General features: G+C 40.1%; 1 protein-coding gene across 1 annotated transcript in view; it reads left to right on the top strand.

Annotated features, from left to right (window-relative positions):
* Positions 1–17,027, top strand: part of Taf1 (TATA-box binding protein associated factor 1) — a gene marked incomplete at its 3' end in the record, with an annotated part of 70,332 nt that overhangs the window by 11,894 nt on the left and 41,411 nt on the right. The window contains 15 exon segments of the mRNA NM_001281569.1: positions 2,042–2,218; positions 3,275–3,402; positions 3,494–3,601; positions 3,697–3,870; positions 4,299–4,472; positions 4,918–5,022; positions 10,097–10,297; positions 10,430–10,571; positions 11,120–11,250; positions 12,134–12,214; positions 13,089–13,238; positions 13,404–13,523; positions 14,062–14,237; positions 15,383–15,561; positions 16,788–17,001. Coding sequence (NP_001268498.1) covers positions 2,042–2,218; positions 3,275–3,402; positions 3,494–3,601; positions 3,697–3,870; positions 4,299–4,472; positions 4,918–5,022; positions 10,097–10,297; positions 10,430–10,571; positions 11,120–11,250; positions 12,134–12,214; positions 13,089–13,238; positions 13,404–13,523; positions 14,062–14,237; positions 15,383–15,561; positions 16,788–17,001 — 2,260 coding nt within the window.

A 17,027-nucleotide genomic window follows, 5' to 3' on the forward strand; every position in this document is an offset into this window, starting at 1 on the left:
CAAATATCTGACTAAAAGAAAATATACTAAAGCATTTGCATTGGTTATTTCTAGTTTCTTTTTCTTTTTCTTTTAAGGTTTTTCAGACAAGGTTTCTCTGTAGCCCTGGCTATCCTGGAATTAGCTCTGTAGACCAGGGTGACCTCGAATTCACAGAGATCTGCCTGCCTCTGCCTCCCAAGTGCTTGGATTAAAGGCATGCACCACAACTGCCCTGCTCTTTATTTTCTTTATACCATTCTGTATTATCCAGATTTTTTTCTCAATTACCCTGGATTCATTTTACAATTCAAGCCCTACCCCACCATTGATTTTTTTGAGACAGTCTTACTATATAAAGCTCAGGCTGTCCTGGAACTCAGTATTCTCAGCCCCTACCTCTTGAGTACTGGGTATATACATAAATACCACCATACTCAACTCAAAAATGTCTTAAATTTTTTTGGCTTTTTCGAGACAGGGTTTCTCTGTATAGCCTTGCTATCTTGGAACAAGCTCTGTAGACCAGGCTGGACTTGAACTCAGAGATCTACCTACCTCTGCCCTGTAAATGCTGGGGTTAAAGGCATGCTCTACCACCATCTGGCTAACAATACCTTAATTTTTTTCTCAATATATGTTTTTATTATAAACGTGAATGTTTCACATGCCAATCCCAGTTCCCTCTCCCTTGTCCCTCCACCAGCCCTCTCAGCCTCCCACCCAATCCCCCATATCATTCCCCAGGGATGGTGAGGCCCTTCTTGGGGGGATCTCCAGAGTCTGTCATTTCATCCAGGGCAGGACCTAGGCCCTTCCCCATGTGTCCAGGCTGAGAGAGCATCCCTCTATTTGGAATGGGCTTCCAAAGCTCATTCATAAACCATGGTGAACACTAATCTACTACCCAAGGCCCCAGTGACTTCTGTGCAATGCCTTAATTTTTAAAATCATGTGAAAAGGTTTTCTCTTCAGTTCTAGTTAAATACTTTATTAGTTGCATAGTTTTTCTTTTACATTTTTGGTTTTGGCGGATAAAGTTTTTACTGTGCAGTCCTAGCTGGCCTCCACTTGTCTCTTTCTCTCAAGTGATGGAATTAAAAGAGTACCACCATACCCAACTCAGTTACATAGTATTTTTGATACACGATCTTGGTGTGTAGCCAGTCAATGATCTTTCTCTCAGTTTCCCAAGTGTATAGTATTCTTTTCTTTTTTTGGTTTTTCAAGATAGGGTTTCTCTCTGTAGCTTTGGAGCTTGTCCTGGAACTCACTCTGTAGACCAGACCTCCCTTGAACTCAAAGAGATCTGCCTGTCCCTTTCTCCTGAGTGCTGGAACTAAAGGCGTGCTCCACCAACGCCTGGCTAGTATTCTTATTTTATGCATAATGTTCTTAGAAGTTTGTTTTTCTTATCAATAATCGCTTTATTTGCTAATATAATTAAATATTAATATCACATGTGTATGTGTGTGTGTGTGTGTGTGTATCTATAGTTTATTGAGACGGTGTTTCACTGTGTAGCTGTGGCTGTCCTGGAATTCACTCTAGACCAGACTAACCCTGAACTCACAGAAATCTGCCTGCCTCTACCTCCAAAGTGCTGGAATTAAAGACATGTGCCACCATCTCCTGGCTCACCATAGCTTTTTATTTGTTTATTTTTATTTTATGTGGATTGGTGTTTTGCCAGCAGTTGTTTGTGTGGGGATGTCAGATCCCCTGGAACTGGAGTTAATGTGGTAAGCTACCATGTGTGAGCTGGGAATTGAACCTGGGTCCTCTGGAAGAGCAGCCAGTGCTCTTAACCACTAAGCCACTCTCTAACCCTTCAACATAGTTATTTAGTTAGACCCTTAGTAAGTTTTAACTATTATAAACAATAGTGCAGTGAATTTTTTGTCAGCAATGGTTTCGGTCAAAGTGAGACATACATGATATCTAGTAGGTTCCTTTTGAATACCTGTGTGAGTACTTAATATTCATTCTTTTTCTGTTTGCTAGAATCATGACTAAAAGGAGCATTTAATATTTTGTTACTGTTTTCTCTTGTTTTGGCCAGGTTTTGCAGCCACACTAGATGATGATAAACCCTGGTATTCCATTTTTCCCATTGATAATGAAGATCTGGTATATGGACGATGGGAGGACAATATCATTTGGGATGCTCAGGCCATGCCCCGGATTTTGGAGCCTCCGGTTTTGACGCTTGATCCCAATGATGAGAACTTGATTTTGGGTATGTTGCTGGGAGAAGCCAGTGTTATTTATCTTTGACATCTTAGTATTAATGTAAAAGGGCAAAAGAAAATCAAGAAAGTTAGAGAGTGCAAAAACAAAAACTTTTATTAATTAAATTTATTCATATATTTTACATCCCAACTGCAGTTTCGCCTCCTTCCTCCCATTCCCTCCCCCCAACCTAAAAACTTCTAGGTAATGATTTTTGAAAAGAGTTGTAGCTGTCAGTTTCTACTGTTTGAGTGTTTAAGAAAAACTCGTGTAGGAATGTTGAAAATGGTATCTTTAAGATCAGACATGTAAGCTGGGCATGGTGGCACACACAGTTAATCCCAGCACTTGGAAAGCAGAGGCAGGCAGATCTCTGTGAATTCAAGGTCAGCATGGTCTACAAAGAGAGTTCTATAACAGCTAGGGCTGGTACATATAGAAACCCTGTATTGGAAAAAAAGACCAGGCATGTATTTGAGTGAATTACCAACTAAAGTGAGAGAGCTACTTAGAGTGAGAGAGCTACTTAGAAACCCAAAATATCACTGGGAAATGTGAATTTTAGTTAGACCTCATGGCATGTGTCCCAACTACTTGGGATGTCAAGGCAGGAAGACTATTCAAGGAATGTCTAGGCAACAGAATATGTTCCCAGGGTAGCTTTGTCAATTTAGTGAGACTCTATCTTAAAAATAATGCAAAAAGAGGCTGGCTGTGGTGACACACATTTAATCCCAGCACTTAGGAGGCAAAGACAGGTGAATTTCTGTGAGTTTGAGGCCAGCCTGGTCCTCAAAGTGAGTTCCGGGACAGCCTGCAAAGCTACACAGAGAAGCCCAGTCTCGAAAAACTAAAAAAAAAATGCAAAAGGAGGTCAAAGGGCTGCCAATGTAGTTCAGTGGCAGAGTCCTTGCATAGCTTGTGTAAGACCTTAGTTTCAATCCTTAGTACTGCATAGAGGGGTGAGGAAGAAGGTGGGAGGAAGGTGAGGAGAAAGAGGAGGAAAGAAAGAAAATGAGCATTTAGGAATAGCAATTTCAAAGTTTTCTGGTTGCATCCTCAGAAATCCCTGATGAAAAGGAAGAAGCTACTTCTAATTCCCCTTCCAAGGAGAATAAGAAAGAATCATCTCTGAAGAAGAGTCGAATTCTCTTAGGAAAAACAGGAGTCATCAAGGAAGAACCACAACAGGTTTGTGAAAAGAACATAGTATTTAGAAGAACAATGAAGGGTATTAGGAAGAAAGGGTTGTCTAACCAAAGCTTATTTGATCTATCATTAGAACATGTCTCAGCCAGAAGTGAAAGATCCATGGAATCTCTCCAATGATGAATATTACTATCCCAAGCAACAGGGTCTTCGAGGTACTTTCGGAGGGAATATTATCCAGGTACAAATAGCTACTTTGTTTTGATGGAGGATATGGGTAATTCCTGCCTAGGAAGGTGTTAGTGTTTACTTCTAACTCTAATGTTTCCTGTTTAGCATTCAATTCCAGCAGTAGAATTACGACAACCCTTCTTTCCCACCCACATGGGACCTATCAAACTCCGGCAGTTCCATCGACCACCTCTAAAAAAGTACTCCTTTGGGGCACTATCTCAGCCAGGTCCACACTCAGTCCAGCCTCTGCTGAAACACATCAAAAAAAAGGCAAAGGTATAATTGAATCCTGCTTACAAAAATGTTCTGTAAGATAATTGAAGTACAAATTAGGAGAGTATACTGGATATTCGATTATGTTAGAGAATTGTTTATTTTCTCAGATATGATAAAATTTTATTTTGGTTATTCAGAAAGATATTCTTAGAAGGTATATATAAATATACTAAGGTTAAATATAGCAGCTTTCAAAACTGGTTTACTAAAATCTGTAGAAAATTTACAGATAGTGAAAATGTTTAAGTAGTGAGATAAAGAATGTTCAGTGTACTCTTCCAATTTTAGTGGTATGTTTGAAAGTTTTCACAATGAAATTGGAAAAATAACATCGTAAAGAATGTTTTGGTATTATCTCAGATTGGATATCAATATGTGTAGTTCATCTTCCTGTTGGAAATATACTGTATTGTCTTTATTCTGGACAGATGAGAGAACAGGAGAGGCAAGCCTCAGGTGGTGGAGAGATGTTTTTTATGCGCACACCTCAGGACCTCACAGGCAAAGATGGAGACCTTATTCTTGCAGAATACAGTGAGGAAAATGGACCATTAATGATGCAAGTTGGCATGGCAACCAAGATAAAAAACTACTATAAGCGGGTGAGTCTGGGCTTAAAGAAATGTGTATATGTGGTATGTGTGTGTGTTTAAAAATACTCATTTAATTTTATGTGTATGAGTGTTTCATTGCATGTATGTGCACCACATGTGTGCTTGGTGTCTGATGGAACTAGAAGTGTGTCGGATCCTCTGGAACTGAAAGTTTGGATGGTTGTAAGGCACCATATGAGTGCTGAGAACCAAACCTGGGTCCTCTGTAAGAGCAACAAGGGCTCTTAACCATGAAGCCATCTATCCAGTCCCTGAAATATTTGTCATCAATGTAACTTTAATTAGGTATGGTGTGATAATAACATATATTTTGTCGTATATATTTCTTGGGAGAAAGGAGTGATGTCTCTTGTTAATAGTAAATACTGTGTTTATGGAAGATTACATGTGCATTTATTGTTTTGTGAGTCTGAGTTTTCTGTGTTTATCCTAGAAACCTGGAAAAGATCCTGGAGCCCCAGATTGCAAATATGGAGAAACTGTTTATTGCCATACATCTCCTTTCCTGGGCTCTCTCCATCCTGGCCAGTTACTACAGGTAAAGAATTCTTTCCTGTCTTTATTCTCTCCTAAGGAAATTGACAGATGAGGAGCAAGTTTGCCCAGAAACAATTTTGGTTGATTGAGGTACTGTTCATGTATAGATAGTATAATCATATATAGGTAGTATAATCCGGTAGGTGTGGTGGTGTATACCATTAATCTCAGAACTCTGGGAGGCAGCATTTGAGACCAACCTGGTCTAATTATTGAGTTCTAGGTCAGCCAGGGCTATGTAGTAAGACCCAGTCTCAAAAAAGGAGGGCTTTGGAGAGATGGCTCAGCATCTAAGAACACTGACTGCTTTTCTAGAGGACTGAGTTTGATTCCCCAGCACTTAAATGGCAGCTCTAAAACATCTGTAACTCTACTTCCAGAGGATCTAAAGTGTCTTCTAGCCTCCTTGGGCACTCTATTCATGTGTTGCACAAACATAGATGAAGGCAAAACACTCGTACACATTTTTTAAAAATGAAAAGATTAGTATAATCTACTGGACATGGAGGGCAGAGGGATCAGGAATTCAAGGTCATCTTTGACTATGTTGCAAATTTGAGGCCAGTCTGGTAAACCAACAAAACAAAAAGATTAGTATAATTTTAAAATTTAATACAAACTTTTTTCTTAAAAAATAATTCTGCTAATTTTTATGTCGTTTTAGACTGAATATGGAATAGTGAGGTATTTTTTATTGTTTGATTTATGGGTGTGTGTGTGTGTGTGTGTGTGTGTGTGTGTTTTCTCTTTATTTAGACAGATACTTACTCTGTAGTCTAGAAGTGGTCTGGGGCTTGGTATATAGACAAGTTTGAACTTGTAGCAACCTTTCTTGTTTTGTCTCCCAAGTGCTATGATTACAGATGTGTGACCTGTAGCAATGTTTTTGTTGTTTAATTTTTTTGTTTTTGTTTGTTTGTTTTTTTGTTTTTTGAGGCAAGGTTTCTCTGTGGCTTTGGAGGCTGTCCTGGAACTAGCTCTTGTAGACCAGGCTGGTCTCGAACTCACAGAGATCCGCCTGCCTCTGCCTCCCGAGTGCTGGGACTAAAGGTGTGTGCCACCACCACACGGCTTGGTGTTTTTTTGTTTATTTGTTTGTTTGTTCTTTTGTTTGTTTGTTTTCTGAGACAGGGTTTTTCTGTAGCTTTGAAGCCTGTCCTGGAACTTGCTCTGTAGAGGCAGGCTTCAAGCTCAAAGAGATCTACATGCCTCTGCCTCCCAAGCGCTGGGATTAAAGGAGTGTGCCACCTGTGCCCAACTTCCATAACAATCTTAAAAATTCCTTTATTCTTTTTGTTTTAGTTTTTCAAGACAGGGTTTCTTCTGTGGCTTTGGAGGCTGTCCTAGAACTAGCTCTTGTAGACCAGGGTGGTTTCGAACTCACAGAGATCTGCCTTCCTCTGCCTCCCAAGTACTGGGACTAAAGGCGTGGGCCACCACCTACCTCCTGGCACATTCCTTTACTCTTGTGTCTTATTTATTTATTCCATTGTTACTATTGCTAGCTTTTCTGCACCTGGAAAGTTTTTTTTAATCATTTCCTTCTAGGTTTGTGGGAGCAGGTAGTGCTGGACGATTAAACCCAGGGCCTTGTGTATGCAAAGTACTTGATCTAATACTTAGTCACACACTTAGTTAGCCCTTCTCACCAGATTCTGATTATTGTTGGTTTTCATGTTCTTGTAATTTTTTTTCAAGGTTTCTTGTTGGTGTTTTTTTACCCAATCCATCTTCTTCTTTTGTGACTACTTTTATAGTTTCTTGTTTTTTATACTGTGTGTTAGGGAGGTTGAAGGACAATTGCAGGAGTCAATTCTTGTTCTACCATGTGGGTTTTGGGGATTGAACTCGGGTTTAAGTTTGGTAGCTAACATTCTGACCTGCCAAGACATCTCAGTGACTCTGGCTTTTTTTCCCTTTGAGGTGGGAGTCTTATGTAGCACAAGCTGGCCTTCAACTCCTGTCCTACCATTTCCCAAGTACTGTAACTATAGGTGTGTATTCCAACCATGCACAGTTTTTTGTAGTGCATGTTTTGTGCGTGTGTGTGTGTGTGTGTGTGTGTGTGTGTGTGTGTGTGTGTGTGTGTGTGTGTGTGATCACAGGAGTGTGGGTGCATGTGCATGCAGAGGTCAGAGCAGGATATTTCACTTTTGTGGCTCTTAATTCAAAATATCACACGAATGGTCCTGATAGTCTTTGAGGGACTCTCAAACTTCTGTCTAAAAGTTCATAAGCTGTTTCCATCATCTGTACTGTTTGTTCTCAGCATTATCCTAGAAGTTTCCATAGAACAGATGATTAAGCTCTGAGCACTCGATGGCTTTTTCAGTCTAACATTCCAAACTCCTTTTTAGCTGGCTGTTGGTGGCCCACGCCTTTAATCCCAGCACTCAGGAGGCAGAGGTAGGTGGATCTCTGTGAGTTCGAGACCAGCCTGGTCTACAGAGTGAGTTCCAGGACAACCTCCAAAACAATACAGAGAAACCCTGTCTCAAAAAACAAAAAACAAACAAACTCCTTTTTAAATTTTCCAAAAAACACATAGTCAGGTATGTCACAACAATATCCGTGATCCTGGTACCAATTTCTATCTGAGGATTTCTATTGCTGTGATAAAGCACCATGACACACTAGGTTGTACATGGGGGAAAGAAAGAATTGACTCATGCAGATTGCCTACTTATCTTCCATATGTACTTTGTAACACACATGTGCCCACATATGTACATACACACATACTAAGTAAATGAAAAATGTAATTAAAAAATTTAAAGATTATTTGCTATCTTCTACAATTCTATGTATAGTGAACATTAAGAATTTAATTTCTCAGCTGGGTGGTGGTGGCATGTATCTTTAGTCCTAGCACATAGAAGACAGAGGTAGGCAGTTCTGAACTCAAGACCAGCTTGATCTATAGAGTGGTTTCCAAGACAACCAAGCTATACAAAGAAACCCTGTCTCTAATCCCCGCCCCCCCAAAAGAATGTGATGAAAACACTCCCTTTCATTAGTAAGATTTGTTTGTTTTTTTGTTTTTCAAGACAGGATTTCACTGCATAGCCTTAGCTGTCCTGGAACTCACTTTGTAGACCAGAATGGCCTGGTACTTAGAGATCCTCCTGCCTTTGCCTCCTGAGTGCTGGGATTAAAAGCATGTGTCACTACTACCTAGCATCAGAATTTTTTTTAAACAATGATTTATTTATTTTTATTTTTTCTGTACATTGTTACTGTGTCTGTGTGAAGGTATCAAATCCCCTGGAACTGGAATTACAGACAGTTTTGAGTTATCATGTACTTTTAACCACTGAACTATCTCCAACCCCCATTATTAGGATTTTGTTTTGTCTCAAGACAGGGTTTCTCTGTATTGTCTTGGAGGCTGTCCTGGAACTCACTCTGTAGACCAGGCTGGTCTGGAACTCACAGTGATCCATCCGCCTACTACCTCTGCCTCACGAGTGCTGGGATTAAAGATGTGCGCCACCAATGCCCGGCCATTATTAGGATTTTTAAACAATTTATTTTTATTTTTTGTGTGTGCACACATGTGAGTTCACGTGTGGAGGCAGAAGAGGGCATGTCTGATTACTTGTAGCTAAAGTTATAGGTGTTTCTTCTTAGCTGACAGATATGGGTGCTAAAATTAGAACTCCAGGTCTCATGACAGAGCAGCAAGTGCCTTTAAGTGCTTAACCATCTCTCCAGCTCACTTAGGATTTTTGGTGGTGGGGGATACTTTTCTTTAGATTCATAACTTATCCCAGCACTTGGGAGGCAGAGGCAGGCGGATCTCTGAGTTCGAGGCCAGCCTGGTCTGCAAGAGCTAGTTCCAGGACAGCCTCGAAAGCCACAGAGAAACCCTGTCTCAAAAAACCAAAAACAAAAAAAAAAAACACCTTTTCCTCTGATATGGTTATTTAATTAATTAATTAATCTTTGTGTTTATGTGGGGATCATATGTATGTGTGGAAGTCAGAGCCAGAGGTCAATATTGGTTGTCTTTCTCTATTACTCACTACCTTATTTTTTGAGATAGCATCTCTCATAGATCCTGAGTTTACAGTTTTGCCTTAGACTGGTTGGCTATTAGGCTTCTAGTATCTTATCTCCATTGTCCCTCTCCCTGTCACCGCTGAGATTACAGCATATGCCTCTGTGCTCAGGTTTTTATGTGAGTGCTGGGGATCCAAACTCAGATTCTTTTTTTTTTTTTTTTTTTTTGGTTTTTCAAGACAGGGTTTCTCTGTATTGTTTTGGAGGCTGTCCTGGAACTCTATCTGTAGACCAGGCTGGCCTCGAACTCACAGAGATCCGCCTGCCTCTGCCTCCCAAGTGTTATACAATAAGCACTTTACCTGCTGAACCATCTCCCAGCCCCATTTTTTTTTGTTTTTTGGGGGGAGGGAGTCCTCACATAGCCAGACTGACCTCAAATTTACTATGTAGTCAAGGCTGGCTTTTAATTCCTAATTGTCCTGCTTTTCCTAACAAAGGCTGGGACTAAAGGAATATGCCACTATGACTTGTTCTGACTCAATTTTTTTTGAGAGTCAATCTTATGTCGTAGCTCAGGCTGGTGTTGAACTTGCCTTGATCATTCTGCTTCAGCCTCCTGAATGCTGATATTGCAAGCATTCACTGACATAACTGGTTTTGTTTTTTAAGTTTTTCTTTCTTTTTGGCTGTTAAGTTCTAAAAGGTAGTGAGTAAAAAAATAATCTTAGCCAGGCAGTGGTGGCACATGCCTTTAATCACAGCACTCAGGAGGCAGAAGCAGGCAGATCTTTGAGTTGGAGTCCAGCCTGATCTACAGAATGAGTTCTAAGACAACTAAGGCTACACAGAGAAACCCTGTCTCGAAAAACAAAATAATAGTAATAATCTTGTTTGATATTCCATAGCATTTGCTTATTTTATTGTATAGACTTTATATCTAATGAATATAGATGGTAGTAAGTTTTATTTTCCCTTTTCAAAATTGTTGGCTGAATTTTCTAAGGGTTTCTTTGTAAATAACTTCTGTGATTTACTTTCTTTTCTTTTTGTGTGTGACTTACTTTCATTAGGCATTTGAGAACAATCTTTTTCGCGCTCCAATTTATCTTCATAAGATGCCAGAGACTGACTTCTTGATCATTCGAACAAGGCAGGGTTACTATATTCGAGAATTAGTGGACATTTTTGTGGTGGGCCAGCAGTGTCCCTTGTTTGAAGTTCCTGGTCCTAACTCCAAAAGGGCCAATACACACATCCGAGACTTTCTACAGGTAAGGTGGGAGTTGGACTAAAATGCACATGCTAATAAAAAATGAAAACATATCTGAGCTTAATTGGGGAAGAGAACTCTGGTAAGGACTTTTATTCTTTATCTAATAAAATATATTTGACTTATTGGACAGGTTTTCATTTATCGCCTCTTTTGGAAGAGTAAAGATAGGCCTCGGCGGATCCGGATGGAAGATATAAAAAAAGCCTTTCCTTCACATTCAGAAAGCAGCATCCGGAAGAGGCTAAAGCTATGTGCTGACTTCAAACGTACAGGTCATCACTGTGACTACTTGTCTTGTCTGTGATACTCTTATGATCCAAAAGAATTCTGACTTTCAATTAAAAGTAATCATAGCTAATAGAATAGAAATTGATGGCTGTCCAATGGGAAAGGGACCAGATCTTATATATAACTAGAGGCTTTGATTGCTTTTTTGATAATTTGGTGATAATTGGTTACTAGGAGATTTCCATGTGAATATTTGCATGTCTTACATAAAATGTAAGAAACCTGGAAGCGGCTGGGCTGTGGTGGCGCACGCCTTTAATCCCAGCACTCGGGAGGCAGAGGCAGGCGGACCTCTGTGAGTTCCAGGCCAGCCTGGTCTACAGAGCTAGTTCCAGGACAGCCTCCAAAACAATACAGAGAAACCCTGTCTCGAAAAACCAAAAAACAAAGCAAAACAAAACAAAAAAGAACCCTGGAAGCAGGGGTTTTGTTGACTAGTCATATCTAGGCATTGCTTGATTTGGTGTCAGTTTGCTATACTATTACTTTGGGGTCTTTAGAATTCAGAACACTTTCTCTGTATCTTTTCCAGGGATGGATTCAAACTGGTGGGTGCTGAAGTCTGATTTTCGTTTACCAACGGAAGAGGAGATCAGAGCTATGGTCTCACCAGAACAGTGCTGTGCTTACTATAGCATGATAGCTGCAGAGCAGAGACTAAAGGTGAACCTTTTCTTGTTAGGCACTACTTATGTCTGTATTTCTTTTCGAAGAGATAGAAGAGAATACTCTAGAGATGATAGTTACAAGATTGTTACCAGAGCTGGGAGGTGCTGGCACACGCCTTTAGTCCCAATACTGGGGAGGCAGAGGCAGGCAGATCTCTGTGAGTTCGAGACCAGCCTGCTCTACAAGAGCTAGTTCCAGGGCTGCCTCCAAAGCCACAAAGAAACCCTGTCTCAACCCCCCCCCAAAAAACAACAAAAAACAAGATTCTTACCAGTTATTCAACAATTTAAACTGAGGTACTTTCTGTGTGTATGTATTCTAGGGAAAGCTATAGTGTAGCTAAATGTCATTGCGAGGCAAAACTTAAAATAACTTAAAATAAAAATAAATTACTATTGAAAATGATTCTAGAAAAAAAAAGCTTTGTGTGAAGACAGGGCCTTGCACATGGTAGGCAAGCATTCTGCCATTTGAACTACATCCTAGTACTTGGCATATCTTCTAGTAGTTCAAGAATGCACAACAGGCTGGAGAGATGGCTCAGTGGTTAAGAGCACTGGCTGCTCTTCCAGAGGTCCTGAATTCAATTCCCAGCACCCACCTGGCAGCTCATAACTATCTGTAATCCAGCTACAAGTGATTTGATACCCTCATATAGGCATAAAATGCAGGTAAAACCCCAATGCTCATAATTTTTTAATTTAAAAATGCACACTAGTAATACATGCATTGTAAACTACAGATATACTGATGTGGTTCCAATACTCATATGGTTTGGTATTTTGTATTTGATATTCGGTAAAACTGCTTTCTGGGAAAAAAAACTGTCTTTATCAGTTGACTTTATTTGTACATAGAATTGTCTGTCCTCTTTCAGGATGCTGGCTATGGAGAGAAGTCCTTTTTTGCTCCCGAGGAAGAAAATGAGGAAGATTTCCAGATGAAGATTGATGATGAAGTAAGGTTTTACAAAGTTTTTTTTTTTTTGAGACAGAATATTGCTCTGTAACTCAGTCTGGCCTGGAAACTTTAAATTTCCTACCTGTCTCTCAGCTATTGAGAATATAGACACATACCATCATGCCCAGCAACACTTGTATTTTGTGTGTGTGTGTGTGTGTGTATGTAAGTAAGTGAGAATAGGTGCCTCTTCTGGACTCTGGGCATAAGTGCGCACACACACAGGCATTTGTGTTTAGGGCTTGTTATATGAGTACAGCAAATGTTTTTAGTCACTGAGCAGTCTTTCTGGCCCACAACACTCATTATTTTATCAGTAACTTTTCATTACCTTTTTAAAGAAGGTTTTTGGCTGGTGAGATGACACACATCTGTAATGCCATCTCTTTGAAAACAGGAGGATCAAATATTCAAGATTATGTTCTAGCTGGGCTTTGGTAGGGCATGCCTTTAATCCCAGCACTTGGGAGGCAGAAGCAGGCTGAATTTGAGGCCAGCCTTGTCTACAGAGGGATTTCCAGGACAAGCTCCAAAGCTATACAGAGAAACCCTTTCTCAAACTCTCCCCCGTAAAAAGACTAGTAGTTCCAGGCCAACCTAGACTAGACACCCTACTGTAAAGAAATCAGAATAAGAAAGCCATTTGAAAAATTGCCCAATAAAATGCAGTTGTCCTTATGACTATAAGCATCATGGATATGGGTACAACACTACCTACTGAAATCCTAGGGTAATGAACTGAAGAACACTACTGGTAAACATCATATTTCTTATCCTGATTGCACTCTGAGTCTCTAAATGCTGTGATTTAAGTATCGTAGAAGAAAGCTGAGCATTGGGTAGCTGCTATGCTTACCTTTATATTATCTTAGGTTCGTACTGCTCCTTGGAACACTACAAGAGCTTTCATTGCTGCCATGAAGGGCAAATGTCTCCTGGAGGTGACAGGAGTAGCAGATCCTACAGGCTGTGGTGAAGGATTCTCCTATGTGAAGATTCCCAACAAACCAACACAGCAGAAGGTGAGAGGCTTTGGATTTCTAGAAATCAAAAGAGGAAGGAATGAGGTTTGAGCAGTAAAGATGAATAGGGTAGAGGACACGGAAATTGCTCATTTGCCAGAATGGCATAGATGCTTACTGTTAGGAGTCCAGCTTCAGATTCTCAATTGTTTTTGTTCAAAACAGGATGATAAGGAACCTCAGCCAGTGAAGAAGACAGTCACAGGAACAGATGCAGACCTTCGTCGCCTGTCTCTAAAAAATGCCAAGCAACTTCTTCGTAAATTTGGTGTGCCTGAGGAAGAGGTAGGTGTAGAAAAGGAAAACTCTGAGTAAGAGGCTTTGTATACGGATAGAAAGGTAGGAAAGTATAAAGAACTATCTGGGGTTTTAAATGTGATATAGATCATGATAGCTCCTAAAAACTTTGCCTAAGCTTCTTTTTTTTTTTTTTTTGTTTTTCTAGACAGGGTTTCTCTGTGGCTTTGGAGGCTGTCCTGGAACTAGCTCTGTAGACCAGGCTGGTCTCTGGTATTGAACTCACAGAGATCCGCCTGCCTCTGCCTCCCGAGTGCTGGGATTAAAGGCGTGCGCCACCACCGCCCGGCTTGGTTCCTTTTTTTTTTTAAGACAGGGTTTCTCTGTGTAGCTTGTCCTGGAATTTGCTTTGTAGACCATGCTGGCCTCAAACCCAGAGATCTGTCTGCCTCTGCCTCCTGAGTGCTGGGATTCAAAGTGTGTGCTACCACCAACCAGCTTGTTTATGTTTCTATTAATGGCCCTGATTTGTCCTTTTACATCCCTAAACGAGTTACATATATGTAGTTCTGTGTTTCTTTCATAGATTAAAAAGTTGTCCCGCTGGGAAGTTATTGATGTGGTACGTACAATGTCAACAGAACAGGCTCGCTCTGGAGAGGGGCCCATGAGTAAATTTGCCCGTGGATCAAGGTTTTCTGTGGCTGAACATCAAGAGCGTTACAAAGAGGAATGTCAGCGCATCTTTGACCTACAGAACAAGTATGTTAATTTAGTACCGTGGAAAGTTTAAGCTGGAAAGGGAAGGGTTCCTGGATTTGTTTTGTTTTGAACTAATGATCTTGTGCATGCAAGACATGTACTTTATCACTAAACTGTGTCTCCAGATCCCAAATAACTATTTTTCTATTTTGGGATGAGGTCTTATTATGTAGCCTTGTTGATCTGGAACTTTCTGTGTAGGATAGGCTGCCCTTGAACTTTTGATGATCTTCCTGTATCTCCTAAATTCTGGGCCACAGGTATCTTCCACCATGCCCTACCAGATGTTGTTGTATAATGAAGAAGATCTGAAAAAAATGTAACTTGGTGGTTGGGTATCTGAAATACCAGGCACCATCTGGTATAATACTGCCAGAGTACCTGTTCCCCGTATTTTTGTTTGCTTGTTTGTTTGTTTGTTTTGTTTTGGAGTGGGGTGTGGTGGTTTGAGACAGGGTTTCTCTGTGTAGCCTTGGCTGTCCTGGAACTCACTTTGTAGACCAGGCTAGCTTCAAAATCACAGAGATCCATCTGTGTCTGCTTCCTGAATGCTGGGATTAAAGACATGTACCACCATGAACAACTTTTTTGAAGCTTTTTTTTTTTGAGACAGCGTCTTGCCATGTAGCCCATATTGGTTTCAAGCCTTTGGCACTCTTTTAGCGTTTGCCTCCTGAGTGCTGGGATTATTAGTGCGTGCCACCACACATGCTAAACCTACTGTTTTCAAAGTAATTTGGCAAAAGCTTTGAATGTCATGAAATGCTAATGATCCATGAATCTAAATGTTATGGTGTACTGGAGAGCTGAGCAGTACTTGGAGGCTAAGGCAAGAAGGATAAACAATTCAAGGCATATGGTGGGGGCAGGGAGCATCAGTAAGAGTCTCTTTGAAGGAAATTTTTAAAAATTGGCCTGTGTGTTTGCTTTCTTAACTTTTTTCCCCAGGGATTCTGAAACAGTTACTGCAATTTTGCAAATTTGTGAAATGTCTGGGAAGATGTATTTTTTGTTATGGGTTTCATGACTTTATGGATTCTTAGTATATCTTTCTAAGTTGATTTCTCAATTTTCAATTTTTCCCACCTTACTTCTTTCTACATTTGTATTTCCACTGGTCTTTAATTTTTTTCCTTTCTTGCTAGGGTTTTGTCATCAACTGAAGTCTTATCAACTGACACTGACAGCAGCTCAGCTGAAGACAGTGACTTTGAAGAAATGGGAAAGAACATTGAGAACATGCTGCAGAACAAGAAAACGAGCTCTCAACTCTCTAGGGAACGGGAGGAACAGGAGCGGAAGGAACTCCAGCGGATGCTACTGGGTGAGGGGGCGTCTCAGACAAGAGAAGGAAGGGATCAAAAATGAAGCTTGGATAAGTGCAGACTATAACTGAGTCCAAGCTGGAGACAAAGTAAGGAATGTATAGAGTAACTTGTAGATGAGGTAGAAAATTTTCTACAAACTGAACTTCAGTCTGTGAGAAAAACAATTCAAGAGATGCTGCCAACCTACTGCTTCCTCTTTCTGTATCAGGTACTTGACCAAGCCAGGGCTAGCAATGCTATATTTAAAATCAAGTCGGATTTCTGGGAATTCATCCTCCAGAGTAATAGTTTTAAAAAATACAGGAATTATCAGGCTAGGTGTAGTGGTGCAAATGGGAGGCTGAGGCGGGAGGCTCTTGATTTGAAGGCCTACCTGGGCAACATATAGACCCTGTCTTCAAAAAGATGGATGATGGTTGGTCGGTCAGTTTCTGGATGAATTTTCCAGATTGTCTTTGAAGTCCCTGAATTTATATTTAAAATTGTATACAGATAGGCAATTTTCTGAGATTTATGGCTTTCAGAAGAATCTTAAAGGAGTCTTTAGATCCAAAAAAGAGCTAAAAATCATCCATTAATTGCAGAAACTGATGGTGAGGGTGGTGGATAACAATGTCCCCGTGATTGTTCTGATAATAGATATTAAACAGGCATTTACTGTAGATAACCTCCTGGCAATATATGGCTCTTACACCTCACGTTCTTTACTAATACAATTCTAGATCACAGTATCTACATTACATGAAAATTTATTAGACAGAATCATCTTAAATGTCTCTCCATACCTACTGAGTTTAGTCTACATTTTTACAAAACCCCGTGTTTCCTAATCATATTAAAATTTAAGAAGCATGCACAAGGTCTTAAGACTGGGCTTATTTTTTCCACCTGAGTCTTTGCTTGGATGTTTTCATCAACTGTTTGCTGCTAAGAGTTTTCTATCACTCTGCTATTCAAAGGAATAACAGTATAACTTGCTTCTCTGTCTCTAATAGCAAACATAATACTTTGAGGTATTTCTAGAATGATTGTATTTATAAAAATGGAAATTGGCAGTGGTTAAAAACAACCCAGGAAAGGGCAAATCAGGGTGCTTTGTGACTAAAAACAACTCTGTTTTTAATAGAACCAGAGTTTTGTGGTATGTTGAATTCTCCATTTAACCTTAAGAAAGTGGCCATTTGAGTTTTAGAATGTTTGGAAATTGTTTTCAATTTTGCAGCAGCAGGCTCAGCATCAGCAGGAAATAATCACAGAGATGATGACACAGCTTCGGTGACTAGCCTTAACTCTTCTGCCACTGGACGCTGTCTCAAGATTTATAGAACATTTCGAGATGAAGAGGGGAAGGAGTATGTTCGTTGTGAGACAGTCCGAAAACCAGCTGTTATTGATGCCTATGTGCGCATACGCACCACAAAAGATGAGGAATTCATGTGAGTTTGATGTGCCACTTTTTAGT

Source organism: Mesocricetus auratus, unplaced genomic scaffold (genome assembly GCF_017639785.1).
Source record: "Mesocricetus auratus isolate SY011 unplaced genomic scaffold, BCM_Maur_2.0 Super-Scaffold_100003, whole genome shotgun sequence".
Taxonomy (NCBI): Eukaryota; Metazoa; Chordata; class Mammalia; order Rodentia; family Cricetidae; genus Mesocricetus; species Mesocricetus auratus.